At 47.6% G+C, this 20,169-nt stretch overlaps 3 protein-coding genes across 3 annotated transcripts; 1 reads left to right on the top strand and 2 right to left on the bottom strand.

Annotated features, from left to right (window-relative positions):
• The first annotated feature begins 1,151 nt into the window (after positions 1-1,151).
• On the top strand, positions 1,152-4,938 carry LOC123142847 (cation/H(+) antiporter 20). Its single transcript, XM_044561591.1, has 3 exons — positions 1,152-1,440; positions 3,314-4,336; positions 4,423-4,938. Exons 1-3 carry the CDS (start codon positions 1,276-1,278, stop codon positions 4,582-4,584), a joined length of 1,350 nt encoding a protein of 449 aa, XP_044417526.1. The 5' UTR covers positions 1,152-1,275; the 3' UTR covers positions 4,585-4,938.
• Positions 4,939-6,200: 1,262 nt separating this feature from the next.
• Positions 6,201-9,635, bottom strand: LOC123053929 (probable ADP-ribosylation factor GTPase-activating protein AGD11). Its single transcript, XM_044477558.1, has 9 exons — positions 9,310-9,635; positions 9,115-9,170; positions 8,662-8,761; positions 8,351-8,426; positions 7,870-8,033; positions 7,623-7,791; positions 7,429-7,551; positions 7,244-7,339; positions 6,201-6,728 (listed from the first exon to the last, which is right to left on the bottom strand). Exons 1-9 carry the CDS (start codon positions 9,369-9,371, stop codon positions 6,447-6,449), a joined length of 1,128 nt encoding a protein of 375 aa, XP_044333493.1. The 5' UTR covers positions 9,372-9,635; the 3' UTR covers positions 6,201-6,446.
• Positions 9,636-14,894: 5,259 nt separating this feature from the next.
• LOC123053922 (uncharacterized) lies at positions 14,895-19,480 on the bottom strand. Its single transcript, XM_044477545.1, has 2 exons — positions 15,446-19,480; positions 14,895-15,314 (listed from the first exon to the last, which is right to left on the bottom strand). Exon 1 carries the CDS (start codon positions 19,102-19,104, stop codon positions 15,457-15,459), a length of 3,648 nt encoding a protein of 1,215 aa, XP_044333480.1. The 5' UTR covers positions 19,105-19,480; the 3' UTR covers positions 14,895-15,314; positions 15,446-15,456.
• Positions 19,481-20,169: the final 689 nt, after the last annotated feature.

Below are 20,169 nucleotides of genomic sequence, written 5' to 3'. Positions count from 1 at the left end.
AACTTGATTTAGCTAACATGGCATTTACGTGTCGATTTGTTTCATCAACATAATATTCATGTGAAAATAAACCTATGGGTTTTCGTCATCCAAATTTTAGATAAAAATGAAAATAAAATAAATAGCTAAAGTGGAGACAAAAGGAAAAAGGCGAAAAAACAAAGACTATATTAGAGGGGGGACATTCAAAAATAATAACAAATTTATAAATTTAAACATATAATTTATTTAAATACAAAATGGGAAACATATATACCCTCAGTCCTGAAATAAGTGTCTTTTGTTTTGTACAACTTTGTAGGGAGTATTACTTATAGTCATAAAATATTGAGGAAATGGTGGAAATTAGAAGTTATACAATTTTCCAAGTCCCCCTTTTCAATTTTTCTAATATTGTTATCATGATTTGTATTCATTATTATCACTATTACTCTTTTATAATTCCAGTTATGTTACGGAGTGCATGTTTTTCATTTTATTTTCTTTTTTCATTTATTTACTGAATTTCCCACATTATAAATGTATCGTTGGCCACTAAGTAATGGGTGGCAAATTTTTTATATTCTAAAAATACTTATAATATCGGTATGCAGAATTCTTTTTTAAGTTCTCAAATCTAAAAAATACCGGAGATCAAAGTTTCTTGTGGTGAAACCTGCCAACCCGGGTTCAAGTCCTAAACTTTAGCACAGGTGGTCGTGTTTTTCTGATTTTATTTTAGACGTCGACTACGAGGCATATGTGGCGACTTCGTCAATTTTAAGATATGTCAGCTCATCTCTAGAAGGTGCTCATGGGGGTAGCGCGTGCATCCGTGGATTCATAGGGATGAGTGTGTGCGTCAGTGCGCGTGTATGTGATCATCTGCGTCTGCATCGTGTTTCTAAAAAAAGATTGAGAATTAACTTAGGATATATCTAAAGCTCTTTTTTAACAGAGGGAGGAAATCGAATTTTCATTCATGTACAGGAGTTGTTGAGCATTCCCCACGTCCGTCCAAATGTACACCCCATTTCCCCCCTTTGATAATGATAGAGAAGGCCACTCAGCTAATGAATCATCAGGTGCACGGGGTAGCTAGCCAGGTTGCATGTCGACCCGCGCCTATAAATTGGGAGTGCATGCTGATTCAGTACAAGGCACAACCACAAGCACCTGCAGCCGTGCATGCACACACAAAGGCGCATCAAGATTACCATCCCAGCCGCTGTTCTTTGAGGGAGCATATCCCAGCCGTTGGGTGCGCGCAGAACTAGCTAGCAGTAGAGCTCAAGCATGGCCGTGAAGATGGCATCGGACGGCCTGTGGCAGGGCGAGAACCCTCTCGACTTCACGCTGCCGCTCCTGGCGGTGCAGATAGCCGTCGTGCTCGTCGTCACGCAGGGCCTCGCCTTCGCCCTCAAGCCCCTGCGCCAGCCTAGGGTCATCGCCGAGATCCTGGTATTCATATGCATATATCTATATGCTCCAACTCTAATTATATGTGTGTGTGTGTCTATATATAGAACGTAATAACCTGAGTCCTTGATCATACTACATGACTTGACATCGGTTGCACGGGTATATATGCTCCCGAAAAGAAAGTCACTAAGGCCTAGCGATGCATATTGCCCGAAATGTACTACTTCCTCCGTTCGAGTGTCAAAAACGCTTTTATATTATAAAACAGACACGTATACACAATTAAATGTACATAGCAGAGTCATGCCGTTTTTGGTCAGAAAAACAAAGTACCGCATAGGCATACTGATAGTATATGGAAATTGCCCAAAAAAGGGTAAATGGAAAAAGTGAGAAACCAGATTTACACTTTAAGTGTACTCATTATTGTAGATAGTATGTTTTTCTTGCCGAGGTAGATAACAGATTATGATTAGGTGGTCATCAGATATAGGAAACTAACAGAGCAGAGAGATTAAGGGTTATGGTTCCTGCTAAAATTCTCAATCTTGGATCTGTGATTGTTTGGCGGAGATTCTACCGTAATTATTATGGATGGCTAAGATTGCTTGATTGGATCAAACACTAACTAATAAAGTACTACATTTTAAAAACAGTATTTTTACTATCTGCTATATAGCCATGACGATATCCACGAGTAGAAGATTCGCCAACATGCGGCATGGTGAGCAATCTCCAAATCATTCCAGAGTAGAGAGGATGCTGGCGATCAATTCAGACCATGATCTGAAAATGACATGCAAAAAAATGACCGCCCGGTAATGCCGCACAATTGGTGCATACACTGTTGCATGTTGGCTAACACATCAATAATTGTGGACTCCCACGACCTGACGTTGTCAACCCGCTCTGCTGCCTTGGATGACATTCGTTTGACATCACACGATCCAGTGCACTAAGAATTTACTAGACGCGTTTTATAGACCTAGAATAAGGATGAGTCATCTATCGTGGAAGGATCCTGGATACAAACTTTTTGAGATGCTAGACTACCGACTCAAGTTTTTCTTTCCCGGCAAAAAAATAAAAGACTCGACTTTTCTGGTAGCTTTGCAATGCTGAGGTCAGCTTGAATTAGAATTCAAACGCTAATTGTTTTTGGCTTCCAAGCTTCATGTAGCCTTTTATTATGATTTTTAAAAATACATTTACCAGTTTTGAAGAAATTAAAAAAAACACCTTATATGTCGATGCGCAAATACAATTATTGCATGAGCAAAAAAATAGACAGTTTTATTTGCGAGCTGCACAGAGAAACAAAATGTGATGAATATAAATCGTTAATGGTACTACTCTGTTGGTTATTTTAGATCAACATAGTTTTCTTAGGAATAATTGTACTTTTATATAGGCTACATTCGAAAATATTTTCCCAATCCATCATCTTTATAGTGCATTCTAACATGAAAAGGCGTGGCTGGGCCAGGCAGCCCATGCCATGGCCTGGACTGTGGGAAAAAAATCCTAGCCTGTATTTCAGAGGGTAACACATTTGGCATGTAATTTAAAGGTTAGCACATGATATTAACAACCCCCACTCAAAATAAACATGATATTAACAACTAGTTTTTTTATCCAGAGGTTAACTCGGTGGCTGTACATTTTTTAAAATTTTAAATTATGTGCAACTTTATGATTAAGGGTTAGAGATGTGTGCACATTTCTAGACCCAAAGTTGCACAAAATTTGTGCTTCTCGGCTAGGCTTGATACTCGGTAGAGGTAACAAATACTGGTAATACTCCTAGATGCTTAGAAGTTTGACCAAAAAATATATAAGCCTTTTTTAGATCGCTTGTAAATGGTTTTTCGTAGAATTGCTTGTAAATGGTTTGCATGTCTAATTTGCGCAGGGCGGCATCTTGCTCGGACCTTCGGCCCTGGGCCGGTGGGGCGCCTTCCGCCGCACGATCTTCCCGGAGTGGAGCACCCCCGCGCTAGACACCGTGTCGGGCCTCGGCCTGCTCCTCTTCCTCTTCCTGGTCGGCCTCGAGCTCGACTTCCGCGCCGTTCGACGCGTGGGGCCCCGCAGCGTGGCCATCGCAGCGGCCGGCATCGTGCCTCCGCTGCTCGCCGCCGCCGGTATCGTGCCACTCCTCGACCTCGCCATCCCGGCGCCCCGCCAAGCCTCATACCTCTCGATGTGCGTGTTCCTCGGCGCCGCGCTCTCGGTGACCGCTCTCCCCGTGCTCGCGTGCATCCTCAAGGAGCTCGGCCTCCTCGGAGTGCCCTTCGGCGAGACCGCCATGGCTGCCGCCGCCGTGAACGACGTCTTCGCGTGGGCGCTCCTCGCGCTCGCTCTCGCCTTGTCCGGCGGGGGCCGCGAGCCGAAGGGACCCCCTCTCGCTCCGGTCTACATCCTCTCGTCGGGCGCCGTCTTCGTGGCGTTCACGTTCTTCGCGCTCCGCCCTCTCATGGCGCGCCTGGCGCGCCGCACAGGCCCCTGCAGCTCGGAAAGCAACCTGACCTGCTCATGCGCCGTCGCGTGCGCGCTCCTAGCGGGCACCGTGACCGACGCCATCGGCGTGCACCCCGTGTTCGGCGCGTTCGTGTTCGGGCTGGCCATGCCCCGGGAGGACGGCTTCGCGGAGCGCATCGGCGAGAAGGTGACGCCGCTGGTGTCCGGGCTGATGCTGCCGCTCTACTTCGCCACGAGCGGACTGCACACGAATGTGGACAACGTCCAGGGCGTGGCCGCGTGGGGGATGGTGGCGCTCGTGGTGGCCGTGGCTGTGGTGGGGAAGTTCACCGGGACGTTCGCGGTAGCGGTCGCCGGGACCGGCATGGCCAGGCGCGAGGCGGCCGCCCTCGGCGTGGCCATGAGCGCCAAGGGTCTCGTGGAGCTCATCGTACTCAACATCGGCAAGGAGAAGAAGGTCAGTAGTACTTGCATACACACGGACGTTGTAAATGTAATTATCAATTGTTACGTACGAGGACTCACGGGCTCATGTGCGTGCAGGTGCTGGACGACACGACGTTCGCCATCTTCGTGATCATGGCGCTGACGACCACGGTGATCGCGACGCCGCTCATGACGGCGCTCTACCGGCATCAGTCGACGGCCACCACGCCGGAGATCGATGGGGTGGGGCTCAAAGGAGGCGACGCTTGCCCGGCATAAACTCAGGGATTATCAAGCGGTCATAGACTCATACTCCATACTTTGGCAGTGATCCTCGCTGCTGATATGCACCTATGTGAATCGTTTGGTTTGTGTGTTCAACTGTTCATGCATGTACTGAAGTAGGAGAGCTACGAGGTCATGCAGGCAGGAGTTGCTCTGTTTTCTTCTTCTTCTTCTTCTTCTTGTGGCTATCAGCTATCCCTGAGCGATGGCCATGTGCCGTAGCACTACCAAGCTTCGCAATGTATCATTTTGGGTTTACCCATGTAATGTTATTAATTAACTCTGAATGATATCACCCTTTGCTCTTGTTACAATAACACAAGGCTAGTGGCAAGTTGTGACATCCAATGAACAAACGAATTACCAGCTCTTGGCTAATAGGCTTCAAGAGATCATTCTCAACTTAGTGATGCAACTGAAACAATATGGTTTCCTTAAGGAGATGTCCATTCAAGACTGTTGCTTGAGCCTTTGAGTTCTTGCATCGGTGTCACAAGTCAAGAGACCAAATCGTGGTTTAAAACTTGATTTTGCGAAAGCCTTTGACGAAGTAGAACATAATGCTATCCTAGAAATTCTCAAGGCAAAAGGTTTTGAAAATAGGTAGATTGATGACTGGATTCATGCCATCTTAAACACTGGCTCCTCTGTTCCCTTAAATGGGGTTCCTAGGAAAATGTTTTACTAGGCCTCAGGCAAGGAGCAGGCGGTTTTGGACAGAGCAATGAATCTTGGCATCTTGCAACGGCCTCTTAATGTTCCTAGCCACACTGTGTTTCCTATAGTTTAGTATGCAGATGCTACTTTAATAATTCTCCCTGCTGATTATAGACATTTGAATTTGATTTACTTGAAGGCACTGGTGTGGCGTTTTCTGATTCCACCGGTCGAAAGGTTAACTACCACGAATCAAATTTGATTCCCATTAACATTGAGGAGGAAAATGTGGATTTATTTACCAATACAATGAGTTGCAGAAGGGGCTTCTTCCCTTTTACTCCCTTTACTTATCTTGGTCTACCTCTTGGACTATCCAAGCCCAGAGTGGAGCACTATATGCCCATTGTGTTCAGAACTGAAAGAAGATTGGCAGGTATTTCTTGTTACTTAACCTATGGTAAGGAAAGGAAGCAAATTTACTATCAGGAACTATCTTTGTTGGGCTATAGAATATAAGGAAATATGCCTCTCTGTATCATTCTTGGCTTCAAGATCAACTGCATTTGTTAATTGTAGATAGATGATTGGATTATCTTAAGCCCCGCAAAAATGTTGTCCTTCAAACAAAAAGACATACGAAAAGGGTAATGGTGAAGAATGGGGGGAAAGAGAAAGAAAGCCTACAAGTCTTCCTATTAAGTAATTCCAACCTATCGCATTACCGTGTTCCTAAGAAAAAGGAAATTCCAACCTAGGTTAACCAAATTTGCCACAGCCAAATTTACATGCCACGATCACATAGTCAATAATCTTCAAGTCCGATAAGTTTTCTTTGAAACTTGGACTATGCAAGGTGATGATTGCTTCATCTCAGCATAACAATGACATAACGATTTTATCATCCAGTTCCTATGTTTTTTTAAATTTATTTCAAACGAGACTTAAAGACGTGTAAAATCAGACAACTCTTAATTCTGCCATGTACAAAAAGGAGTTTTGAAGCCTACATTAGAGTCCCGTAGATGACTTTTAAGTTTCTTTTCCTATCTATCCAACATATCACATGCATGAAATACCTTCAACGTGACAATTACAGGCATGGAGTAGACACAACAGGCAATGTTTCTCTGGGTAGCGCAAAGCAATGCTAGTATCGATCGCAGCCATGGAGCATTTCATCTCGGTGAAAAACCGCACTACTGACTGAGGGGCACGCACTCGAGCTTGATCTCAAGCTCCCCGTGCTCGACGTTCTGAAGCCTCAATGCAATCTCCTGCTCCACCTTACCATCGACGATCGAGATAATGCTGTCCTTGGCTAGAATGCTGTTCTCGCTTGCCAAGAATGTGCATATCTGTGTCGATTCTGTGATGATGGAGCTCTGGTACTCTCTTGCTGCAGAGATCAATGGCTGGATATCAACTTCAGCCTCTCCCATTCGGTCGTCAGAGGTGAATGTGTCCTTGTCGAACACTTGCTGTCATGCAGTACAAAGCAGATTGCTAAGAGTATTTTTGGGGGCAGTTTAGGCCTCGTATGCTTATCAAAAAACTTTCTTACACAAATGTGTCACACCAAAATGCAGCCTATCCCTCATCCACAAAATAAGAATAGCAGATAATGATGAGAACTGACTACGCATATGTAAACCTCAACAAGTATAAATTTAATCACTGGCTACTACTTCCTCCGTCCGGAATTAGTTGACGCTCGATACATCCGTTTGAGCGTCAAAAAATTCCGAACGGAGGGAGTATGTTTTATTAGTTAAAATTGGCAGGTATTTCAATACCCAAGAACAATTTAGACACTTAATCTTCAATACCTTAGACATACACATCAAGGATAAAACTCCATTGCGCACACAAAAGCTATTCTAGGACATTCGGTAAAGATGATAACCACAACTTTCCATTGAGATGAACAAGGTAAAATAAAATAAATAAAATCTAGCTGCTAATAAACTTCATGTCCACAGGAAATAACACATACCACTTTAAGAGGCGGCACCGGTTCAGGGATTGATAGCATCAATCTTTCATTCCATATAGGGTTCAGTGTGTTCTTTATCACCTTTGTTTTCATGGACTAAAACGGAGAAATTGTTAAGTGAATTATAAGAAGAAAAAATTGCACGACTAATCTGCCATAACAAACAATGAATGAAATTTGCTTACTTGGTGTCCTAGCATAATCATGACATATGGATCACTTGACATCACATCACGAACAGCTAAATCTGTGCCCCTTATGATGTCGACCTTAATTAATCCAACGAACTCTACCATGCCCACATCCATCTGAAAAATAATATGTACAGTTACAGTAGAAGTAGTGTAAGACTAGCAATGGCTATGACAGTTTGTCGCACCATTTTTTTTCCTCCTTTGTTTTCGGATTCCTTTTTCCTCCAGCTATTTCTGAAAGTACCATGTTTGCTGCCACTATGTTGCTGGTTATGACGTTTTTCTGCTCCATGTTTGTGCAAAGGGCATGCAAATTGTGGATTAGTCACAAACTGTTGAAGCTCGTATTTTTTCCTGCATATATATAGACAAAAAGAGACAAAATGGTTCCGTCAGACAGAGTCAGAGAAAAGTAGCGATGGTAGATGTTACCTAATGAAAACAGCACGGTCCTCTGTCGCAAAATCTTGTCTTGGCTTTTTGTAGTTTTCGGGTAAAAACGCTTCATATTTGGTGTTCACAGTAGCATTTCCACCTGAATTAGCTAAACAATTGACTTCCTCATCTGTCCATTCGTCTAGATTCACTGAAATCACCTGTGCACACTCAACCAAAAATAGTTGATTAGTTCAGTAGAAGATCTGTCAAGAAAATATTCACCATATTAACTCCGTAGGGATTTCAAAACAAATACAGGAGGCCGTTGCGAAAAGTACGGATCAGCTAATTCAAAAAATAAATAATAATAAAGTTATGCTCATGCTTTTTCTAATCAAAATATTGAGCAACTTCAGGGTACAAGTATAAAGTATTGGTCTTATGGATCGCAAAATGTGGAACAAGTCCAGCTAAAGTAAAATTGGAGACGAGAATACGACACAACAACAAGAACTACATAGACCCCATTGCTTACCTTTGATATGTGTACTCCAAGACTTCTGTGAGTTCCAGAGCACTTGATGCAAATGAACGCACCGAAAGGCAAAGCCCTGCAAATGCCCACACCAGTTAACGGTAGTGAGAAAATATTTGCATGGCCTGAATATGATGACGATCGAGCGTTAAGCATTTCGACATAAATTGTAGCAGCCAAAATTGGCATATGTATAGTGTATTTCCACCACGAAACAACACAATCCTAACGAAAACAGCATCAGACGTAGCAGATACAGTAGGAATTAGTAGGTAAGAATGTCGCGCATCTGAAAATTAGCAGACACTTACGCCCATTTTGGATCTGGCGTGCCACAATCTGCACAGAACTTGTTGGCAGGTTGGTTAAGTAGAGTTTCCAATCTGTCCCTTGCATTGGATGGATCTGCGTCTGTTAAGCATTGGAAGTGATCATTGGCAGGCCACATCATAATACAGACAAAGCAAATTTCATCATATATTCGGACGTGTCACTAGCAATACGAGCAAGAAATGAGATCAACGAGGATGGAAATGAAGGAAGGGGGTCAACAAATGTACTGCAGACAGATGAAGGGATAGGAAATTAGTTGTGCAGAGCGCAGACCGCAAAGGCTCAACGAACGTTGAACCAAAGCCTAAAATAAATCATGCATACGCCCCATCTATCCGAACCATCCACGTTGTATTTAAGATAAATCATGGATTCAAATTGAAATTTGCAGGGGCAGAATCACGACGCCAGGGAAAAAGAAAGAAAGAAACCTGATGTATCGGAGTGATCATCGCCGTCGTTTTGGGATGAATATCCACCGCATGTCCTTGGAAGGCAGAAAAGGAGCATCAAATCACAAATTCACATCGAATCCACATGTAGACATGATTTATGGGGGATTGTAAAAAATTGAAAAATAAAATCAGAGGGGGGAATTGCAGGAGATTGTAATGTGTGCTGCTCACCTCCTGTAATGAGAACTGGGTGTATCATCAAGAAAATGCAGGAGACTGTTCTCCTCGTCCATTCCCTCCTCCTATTCAGATCCTCGTGGCGACGCAGACAAGGACGTGGGCGTGGCGGCGGCCCATCACCACATTCCGCCGATGATGAAATTGTGGATTCGGAGCCCGGCGAGGATCAGATCGGTCGGAGGAAGAGACGGGCCATGGCGACGTCGGAGCTCCTGTCGTTTGGTCTTGGCGCCGTTCCTCGATCGTCGTCGTTTCTGTTTCTGTTTCTGTGGGGGGTGGAAGCGCGGTTGACCAAGAATAGAATAGGCGGTGAAGACGATGTGGACGCCCGAATTATATGCTGACGCACGTGCCCAATATATGTCTGAATCCATCCATCTTCGTCTACTAACTCTGGCAGCATGTGAAATCTCTCAAAAAAAAAAAAACTCTGGCAGCATGCATGCACCGCCGGCATGACGATGATCATTCAGTTTGATTTACTCCCTTCGTTTCTAATAGGGTGCTTGCATACGTTTTAATCTCATGACTAAAAGTAGTGGGACTAAAACTTGCTAGCCTCACCCATGCTTGGATCTAAATACTAAAGAGACTAAAATCAAGTTAATGGGTATTTATTATCCTTCAAACCCTCCAATCCACAACTCGCATGTGTTAAAGGAGAGGAGTTAAATGAGGAGAGAGAGGACTAATCCATATTTTAGTAGGGGTACCCCTGACTAAAATATTTTAGTCTCAAGGCTAGTTTTAGCCCCTTTTTAGTCAGGGGTGCTTGGAACTTTAGCTTCTTAAAGAGACTATTTTTAGTCAAACTAAAATAAGTTCCTTGGATCCAAGCACCCTCTAAGTCTTTTTAGAGATTTCATTATGGACTACATACGGAGCAAAATGAGCGAATCTACATTCTAAAATATGTCTATAACATCCGTATATAGTTTGTAGTGAAATCTCTAAAAAAAGCTTACATTTAGGAATGGAGGGAGTACTTTGTTGTGCTCATGCTACGCCAAGACACTTTGAGATTTGGACTGCTCTAAGATGATCATAGCGTGAGGAATCTCGTGCGCCGGGTTCCCGAAAGCAAAAGCAAAGAGTTCATCCCTTCTTTCCAAGCTTGACATTCACAAACATTTCGGTGAAGTGCTTCAAAAAAGGGTTTTCCAAGCAAGTTTAGATCACCGCCCTACTTGGCGCGTACACGTATTGCTCTCACCCCTCCTCTTCATCATTGCAATTGAACCCCTCCGACAACTTCTTGAATTGGTTATAAGAAGGGGCCTTCTCCACAAGATTAGAGGTTGTGCCACCTTAGTGAGAACCTCTCTATACGCAGATGATGTGGCGGTGTTCATGACACCCATCAAGAGAGACATTGATAATCATTCTGTCATCTTGAAATGGTTCAGTAATGTCACAGGCCTTTATACCAACTTCCACAAGAGCTTCGTCGTTTCAATTGGCTGCGGCTACCTCTTGCTGGACACAAGAACTTCCTCCCTAATGAGATACTTGGGTCTTCCTCTATCCGTTTGGCAACTAAAGAAAGTGGATTAAAATTCCTTGAATACAAGGTTGCGACCAAGCTTTACTCCTTCGGAGGGCAAGACATCACCATCATTGGGCGTACCATGCTTGTTAAGTCCGTGCTCTCCTCCCAAGAGATTTACTGTAATACATCATTCCATTGAGCAATCTCCACAACACCAACAAGCTTGAGCATGTCTTTCTTTGGTCCGGTTCAAACAAGACTACCAGAGCAAAGTGCAAAGTCAATTGGGACTTGGTATGTTGGCCATTTGAACGAGGGGGCCTTCGCGTGCTCAACACCGAGAAATTTGTGTGCGCTCTAAGGTTAAGATAGCCATGGTTTGAATGGATGGAACCAACCAAGTTATGGGTTGGAATGAGAAATCCTTGTGACGAAAAGGACCCTGATCTCTTCTATGCCTCCAACATCATCACCGTCGGTATTGGTGCGAAGACTCCATTTTGGGATGCACCTTTGGTGCATGACCGGAAGCCCAAGGAGATCCCACCTCTCATCGATGGGGCACCCACAAGGAAAAGTTGGAAAGTGAGGGAGGCCCTAAATGCAGTTGCTTGGGTCTTCAAAATCAAGATTTATGCGGTCTTCTCCATGGCTCATATTTGCCAATTCATTGCTCTTTGGGCGCTCCCATGCGACTTCCACCTTGATGAGGATGCCGAGGACGACATAGTTTGTAAGCACACGGATAATTACCACTACATGGTGACTTCCACTTATTTCGCATAATTCATAGGAACTTTCTACTCTCCTATGGAGCACACGGTTTGGAAGGCTTGGTCTACGTTCAAGGTCAAGCTCTTCGCTTGGTTGGCCATCCAAGATAGGAATTTGACTACTGATAAATTAGCCAAGTGGGGTGGTCAAATTGTGCTCCTTATTCCCTATGCAAGAGGGAGCAAGAATCTAGGATGCACCTCTTCTTCAAGTGTCGCTTCACCCTTCCCTTATGAAACTTGGCAAATGAGTGGCTCCACCTTGGGAGCACTGACACGCCCTCAACACTTAGAGCGCTACATCAAGGAGTGGTGGATCAATTTATCCGGCAAAAACATCCGCAATAGAAAAGTTATAACTTCTCTCACAATGCTCATTATGGCCCTGTTTTGTTTGGGCTTATACTTCAGCTTTCGTAGATTTTTCACTTTGGCCTAAAATCCAAAAAAAAACTCCTAAATAGGGGCTTTTGGCTTTGGCTTTTGGATTCATAGTGGAAAAGCTGCAAAAGCCAAAACAAACAGGCCCTAGTTGTACTATTTCGAGTGAAAGGAGCATGCAAGTCTTCCAGCACAACAGCACTCCAGTGCCAATCTTGCTCAATAACATCAAATGCAAGGCTAATCTTTGGGTTAGGCACAAGAGCACTCCATTGCCAATCCTGCACAATAACATCAAATGTGAAGCTAAGCTTTGGGTTACCACATGAGCCAAAATTTGGGAAAAATAATACCCGAAGAGTAACAACTTTTGTGTAATCTGGTCACTTCTAAAATAAACTCTATTCTCTTCTTAATTAATGGACGACTCCGTTTGCAGTCTTTTTACCATGTATTGTTTTTTTTTAAAGATCCAGCAAATTGCTGGCTTCAATTAGATTTAGCAGAAAGCAGCGGAAGAAACAACATGAGGAGGATCCGAAGATCAAAGGAAAAAGGAAAAGGCAGCCCTATTAGCTGCAGAACAACACTACACTTACAAGACGGAACGCCATCCGTCCACCGCAAGACAACGCAGCTCCGACTCCGGCGGAGAAACTACGGAGAACAAAACAAGGTTGGCGTCACAGGAGATCGCCGAACGGACCACATGTCGCTCGTCATCGTACGCTACCGGAGCCCCGCACCACAGCTTCGACTTCACAGCAACAAGCAGCCGAGGTAATCTCACGGACAGTCGGAGAAGAGCCGACTACCATGACCAAAGCCATGCCTACGACAACGCTCACCACCGTCATCGTTGCCACAGAAGTCAAAACCTCCCTCATCGCCGGACACGACCAAGCAGCACGAACAACATCCTCCATCTATCACTGGTCCCCCTGGCCGGTAAGGAGCTCCTGAAACGATGCCCCAAGAGGCGCGACATACATCGCCTTCATCGTCCGATCCCATGGGATCAAGGGTTTCCCTCGAGCAGCCTTGCGTGGTGGAGCGAGCAGGAATGCCTCAGCGACGCCTTCAAGAAGGAAGCGGCGCCCGCAAGCGTCGCCGTCGCCTGCCCAGCCCAAAGACTGGCAGCAAGGTCTTCACCCGACGCTGCACCTCCAACCACCAACCCGAGCCATGCCACCACCGCAGACACACGCCCGACGGCCGTTGGCCCCACGCTCCCAACATCCGCCGCAGCCACCAGATCTGGACGCCGGGGCCCAGGTCTCCATCGCTGCCGCTGGTCCGCGCCGGATAACCGCCAGCCCCTTGCGCCCGACGGTCATCGCAGCCACCTCGCAGAACAGGAAGCCGGGGCCCGATCTTCCTCACACCGCCCTCTGGAGCCCATCGGGCCGACGACCGGCGACGCGCATGAAGAGCCCATGCGCCGCCGAACAGCTCGCTCCCGCCTGACCCCTCTCATCCGCCGCAGCGCTGACCACGACCCCGCACCGCGGTAGGCACTCTGCATATCCAGCTGGGGCTCGCCCGGCGCAGCGCGCCCACGTCCCGCGCGGCCACCGCGCGCCCAGCCCGCAGCTCAACGCATCACCACCAGCCTCGCCTCGCCGCCCGCCCAGCACCAGAGCAGAGGAGCTCCACCTTCGCAGCCCACCGCCGGATCCCGCGCCGTACGCCAGATCCGCGCCCTGCGCGCCCACGCCTAGGCGCACCGCGCCTCCGTGCGCCGCCTCGCCGGCCAGCCGCACCGCCCCGAGCACGCGCAGCCGCTCGAGCTCCCGCCGAGACAACCAGCCCGCGCCAGCCACCTACGGACAGGAGGAGGAAAAGGGGCCCCGCCGCCGCCGAGCCGCGCGGGCTTTGCCCGGCGACCGCTGCCGGCGGCGGCGAGGGGAGGAGAGAGCGGTGGGTGGGCTGCTGGTGGCGGCGGCTAGGGTTTGCTCCCGAGCCGCCCGCGGGGGCGACGCGAGAGCAGCTGAAAAATATTGTTGACTTTACCATGTATTGTGATCATCAGATAAAATGTCCCGTTTGGTGAATCCACGCCTTGTTTTTGTGCTCGTGACAATGCCTGACTAAAATGACCAAGCATACTTACTACCGAGTTCTTAATAAAGATGATTGTGTGCATCCCATAATGTAGATGCCGGGATCACTTTTCTAAAAGAAGAACCAGTCCAAGGTATCCGTGTCGAGTGCACGAAGAACGCTAACATTGAACTAGTGCTGTGCCTGCCACAAGTTTTTGACTGAGATTTCTGAAACAGATCATCAATCCTCTGACGGCGGACAGATGTGTTCGCCAAGACTGAAACGAGAGGTCAAACCAACCACGTGTTAAACGAAGAGGATTTGCCTTGCATACTGAGCAGTAATGCCGACGATGGCGATGGTGATGGCTCGGTCCGTGTCACGTCGGCGGAGATCTTTGGCCGGCAGCTCGCTGGCCACAGGATGTATAGGCCGGCTGATCTGTTGGCGAGTCAGCGTATAGACCATGACAGCTCGGATGGGATCATCTCCTACTCCTTTTCCAGCCCCGGGGCCCTGCAGACGACTCCACACACACGCTACACAGTTTGGCTGCAGCTATCAGACGGGTTAACGTTAGCTACATGATCCAAGCACACGCGCGGCGTCACCTTCAGATTCATTCCTGGGCAACTTAAATTTTACGGCATTCCCCCCCCCCCCCCCCCCCCCCCCGTAAAGAAATACTATAAGATCGTTTAAATCACTATGTAGACTGACTGTAGTACTAATACAACTTTCGAGTGGAGTTTGAGCTGGTGCATTTCTTCAGGCATTGCATACAAGACTAGAAATGAAATGGGATTGAATCCACAGAAAGCAGCCACAAGATTCTAAACATCTGCACATAAACACGAGCACTTTACATAGACGATAACTATCATTTCTCACAGCAAACAAGCAGTCGAGAAGAGTTTTATTGATTGATCGATCCCAGGCAAAGTCAATGCAGCACCTCAGCACCATTGAATTTTTTTGCAACTCTCACAAACATGAGTATACATAAATACCAAGCATCAGGACTATGACACATATGTACACACACACACAGCTCGGTTGTTGAGCTACTCCTTTGCAGCTCAGCAACTAGACTAGACAGGAAACTCTTCATCAGTGAGTAGTTTACCCTCTCCATGTTACTTTAACCAGAGATCTCTAGCAAACGATCGATCGATCTCCAGTGACTAGCAAGTAAGTAGTTATTTCTCGTCCAACTTGGAGTGGATCTCTGGCACTAATATTGCAGCGACCACCAAGTTAGTAGCTCGCGAGTCGTCAACGTACTCCACGATTAGTTCAACCACTAACTGCAACACAAAAAAGAGAAGCATGTAACAGGTTAGTTCGTGAAAAGGGTTTTATGTACAGTTAACTGCAAATAAGTTTTTACGGTTATCACGGCAAACTATGCCGTGAAATATTTCCAAAGTGCTCTCACCTCTAGAACTATCAGTTGCAAGCTTGGGCAGGCCTTGTAGGTGAAATGCTTTTCTTCTCATCCTGCGGTAGGACAGTCTCAAAGGCCTGGACCAGAAGCTCCACTTTCTTCTTCCGAGCAGGGCCTAGATTATTCACCGCCCTCCGAAGCGCGTAGTCAATCATCCACTCTTCGGCATTCTTGCGGTCTTCCGCCGTCTGATGCTTCAGATCAACCTTTTCTGCATCAGGGTCTGATTCCAGAGGAAGAAAATTTGGTGCCCTTGGGTTAAAGCCTCGCATGTATTCATCTTCTTCAGGCATTCTCCTCCTCCCGGCAACGATCCTTCTGTTTCTCGGACAAATCTCGGACTCGGTAGGATCAACATATATGTCGCCTTTGAGGTTCATCTCGCTGAATACGTTGCACATGTCGTCAATGGAAAATTCTTTTGCAACAGTGTCTTCTGCTGGTAGGTTCTGGGGCTCCCCATGGCCGTCAGTTGCTGACAGGTCATAGTTATGCTCAGGTATCTGGACAACGGGTGAGAGATTAGCCTCCTCGGTAATACAAACTTCACAAGCATCTGCCAATTCGGATGCCATGATCTTTGGCTCCTTTAGAGCACCAGTACGGACACCAGCAGTGTTATCATCTGCACCCCCTTCTTGGATAATATAAGATTCTTCACAAGCAGTGTTATCATCTTCCACCCCTTCTTGGATAATATCAGATTCTTCACAAGCAGTGTTATCATCTTCCACCCCTTCTTGGATAATATCAGATTCTTCACAAGCAGTGTTAACATCTTCACCCCCTTCTTGGATAATATGAGATTCTTCACAAGCATGTTCTGATTCGCATGCTATAATTTCTGATTCCTTTTGAGCACCATCACTGACATCTGAAATGCTGTCATCTTGAATAGCTTCTTGGGTAATATCACATGCTTCAGAAGCCTCTGCCAGTTCACAAGCGGTAAGCTCGGACTCATGTGTATAACCACCATTGACATCTGTACAGTTCTGATCCTGATCAGCTTCCTGGACAGTAGCAGATTCTTCTCCCAGTTCGCATGTGGCGATCCCAGAATCACTTTGAGCATCATTACTGACATATGCAGAGTTATCATCTTCACCAATTTCATGAGCAATACCAGATTCTTCAGAAGTGTCTACCAACTCGCTTGTGTCAACCCCTGATTGCACTTGAGCAACCTCGCCGACATACACCAAGTTATCATCATGAACAGTTTCTCCAGTGATACCAGCTTCTGCGGAAGCATCTTCCAAGTTGCAGTTTCTAGTCTCTGGTTCCATTTGAGCAGCAGCATCAACACAGACAGGCTTAACATCTTGGGTGCTTTCTTGGGCAATACCAGACTCTTCAGAAGAATCTTCCAACTTGCAATTTGTAACCTCTGGCTCAGGTTCCGTTTGAGCAGCAGCATCAACGCATACAGGCTTAACATCCTGGCTGCTTTCTTGGGCAATACCATACTCTTCAGAAGAATCTTCCAACTTGCAGTTTGTAACCTCTGGCTCTGGTTCCATTTGAGCAGCAGCATCAACACATAGGAAATCAACTTCCTGGCTGCTTTCTTGGGAAGTACCATATGCTTCAGAAGCATCTTCCAAATTGCATGAGGCAATCTCAATTTCCTTCTGAGCATCTTCTATGACATCCACTGTGCCTTCTGCAGGGATACACTGATCAACCAAGTTGTTCACGGCGCTGCCATACTCTTCAAAAGCATCTTCCACATTGTTCACATCTTGTTCAATGCCACCCTCTGTTGGCTGTGTGGACATTTCAACATCCGGATAAGCAATTTCACTGCAGTCAGAAATTTCACCTTCTGAAACAGCTCTTGAGGTTACATCTTCCTCAACGAAATCCTCTTCGCATGCAACACTGGGCACAGTCTCATAAAGCTCCACTTCAGACTCATGATCCGGCATGTCCTGCTTCTCTGTAACGTCCAAGTTGCCGGTAGATTCAACGTTGCTCCGATCATCCTTTGCCTCTTGATCTGCTGAACTCTCATCCACCGGGCTCTCTTCGAGGACATTTTCCACTCTTTCTGCTACTTCATTCGCAGGAATCTCCAGTTCACAGACACCATTGGAGAGCTGCTCTTCTGACGTGCCCTGGCCATCAGAAATATCCCCTTGGACCACTTTGCCCAGGATGTCTAGTTCATGCTCAGGAATCTCCGGCTTATCGACACCATTGGAGAGCTTCTCTTCTGACGTGCCCTGTCCATCAGAAGCATCCCCTTGGATCACTTGGCCCAGGATGTTGTCTTGATCTTCTTCTTCTTGCTGTTCATTGCAGACCTCCGCCGCACAAACAATGCATGCTTGCGCCGCGGCGATCTCCATTTTGTGGGCAACATCCGAGACACGCTCCTCATCGTCTTCATGTTGCCTCTCTTGCACTGTGGAAGCCGCCTCCTGTTGATCCATTGTGTTTGAGATTTCTTCGCAGATCTCCACTCTGCAATCGGCACCCGCTTCCTCCGCGATGATCCCCGTTTCACGGGGCAGATCGGAGATGATCTCCGATTTTTCTGGTTTCTGTTCTTCATCCGCCTCCTCTTCGTGATTATCGCCCGATCCGCGGGATCTGCCTTCTTCATCTTCACCTTCTTGCCCCTCTGAAACCTCTGCTTCCTGAACATGCTCTTCTGAAACATCATCGTCCAGGCTATCGCACTCGTACCTCATCCAGGGCAGCTCCTCCACGAGGTTGCCGGAGATGAGACCGGAGGCACCGTCATCGCTGCACTCCGACGAACTGTCCCTGCAGAAACCGAGCCTGTCCTCCTCCGGCCTCCCGCCGCCGTCAACGCCAACGGCAGGATCGCCGCCCTTCTCGTCGTCCTCGCCCACGCCGCACCGGTCGAAGACGACGAACTCCATCCTCCTCACCGCGGCGTCCATCTCGTCCAGGGACATGTCGCTGCAGCTCATGTCGGAGCTCACCCTCGGGCCGGCGTACACCTCCACGAAGAAGTCGCCCAGCGCCTCCTCGTCGACCAGAGGCGCGGCCTTGGCGACGGCGGCGGAGAGGACGGGGCTGCCGTTCTTGCCCTCCGGCCTCTGATGGCCGGATCCCTTGCGGAACGCCGAGACGCCCTTGTGCTTCATGCTCTGCTGCGTCTTGATGAGCCGGCGGCGCGACGCGAGGAAGCTCCGGAGCGGCACGGCCGGCGAGTGGGTGTGGCCGTTGAGGGAGCAGTAGTTGTACGGGCAGACGCGCATCGCCGCGGGGCCCTGGGCGTCGGTGGCCCCGGGCGCCAGGTCGAGCGCGCCGGGGAACTTGGCCTCCTTCATGGTGGAGGAGCACGTGGGCGTGGCCCGGACCATGCCGGGCACCTCCGGCGTCGGGAACAGCACCCTCCCCGTCGTGACCGCCCGCAGCGGCCCCCGCCTGGCCGTGGGCGACGCCGACGAGGGCACCGCCCCCGCGCGCCGCCCGGGCCCGGCCTTGGCGCCGGAGCTGCTGGTGGCCCGCATGTAGTTGGGCACGGAGGCCGGCGCCGGGGACATGGCCGCGCCGCCGCGGTTCCTCGGCAGGCTTCCGCCGAAGCCGTCGTCCCTGAACCCCCTGGGCTTGGACGGAGGGGTCATGAGCGGGTCCTTGGGCCTCTTGGGCACCTCTTTGCTCCTCACCATGGCTGCTGCTACTACAGTACTACTACTACTATCCCTCCTTTCGACTTCTTGGCTTCTCTCCCCGGATTCCTCCCTCGGGTTCTTGGAGCCAAAGCTTCCGTCTGGTCTGGAATCTCTCGGCTTGTGGTGGGAGGTTCCGTGGAGTGCTTGGCTTCTTCCTTCTTGTCGAGGTCGAGTTCAACGGCGGCCCGCGGGCGGCAAGAAAGCCGGAGCAAAGGTGATGTGAACTCGGGGAGCGGAAGTTGGGAGTTGGACGAGGGAAGAGACGGGATTAGACTCAAATGAAGAGTGCAAGGGAAGAATAAAAGAAAGAAAGATGGGCTGTGTGCGGGGAGAATGCGATGGGAGGAAGAAGGGGAGCCGCGGCGAGTGGGTGGGCGGCTCAAAGGGACATCCTTGATGGTGAAGCCTGGGCAGAGCGCGACGTTTCTTCCCTCTCTAGGAACGCTGGATCTTCTGTGACGGCTAATCGTGTGAACCTTCTTGGTGACCTTGGAGGGTGGTGCAGGTGCATGGTTGGTTCTAGAGGGTCCATTTATGAGGGCGTTTTCTTTCTTCTTAACGTCCATTTATGTGGAGTTAGCTGGTGTTAAGACTAGTCACAATGAATAGTAACATAGCGCATGTTACTACTCTATGTTACTACCTCTATAGTAGGGAGTAACATATGTGTGGTAACATACAATACTTCATTTATTAGACTATAGACTGATCTTGTCTTGATATGTGTGATGTTACTCATACTAGTGGTAATTAGTTATGTTACTACATGCCTCTTTTTCTTCATTTATTGCTTGCCACATCATCTATTTTATATAGATATGTGGGATGTTACTACCTATGTTATTTTCATTGTGGGTAGTCTAAAAGGCACAGACAATGGACGGATTTAGGAGGTTGTTGCTCGTCTCTCGTAAATTCATTCCTTAACAGCTCTGGGTTCGTACTACTACTAGCAAGATTTTGATGGCACCAACTACTAGTAGCCTTGATGTTTTATCTAGTACACTCCGCTTAAGACCACTAGGTTTGTTGCTGTAGGGTGTACTCAAGTCTTAACTCAAA

This window comes from Triticum aestivum, chromosome 1A, assembly GCF_018294505.1.
Source record: "Triticum aestivum cultivar Chinese Spring chromosome 1A, IWGSC CS RefSeq v2.1, whole genome shotgun sequence".
NCBI classification, from domain to species: domain Eukaryota; kingdom Viridiplantae; phylum Streptophyta; class Magnoliopsida; order Poales; family Poaceae; genus Triticum; species Triticum aestivum.
Note: the sequence above shows the minus strand (reverse complement) of the source record. Positions and strands in the feature narration are given on the sequence as shown.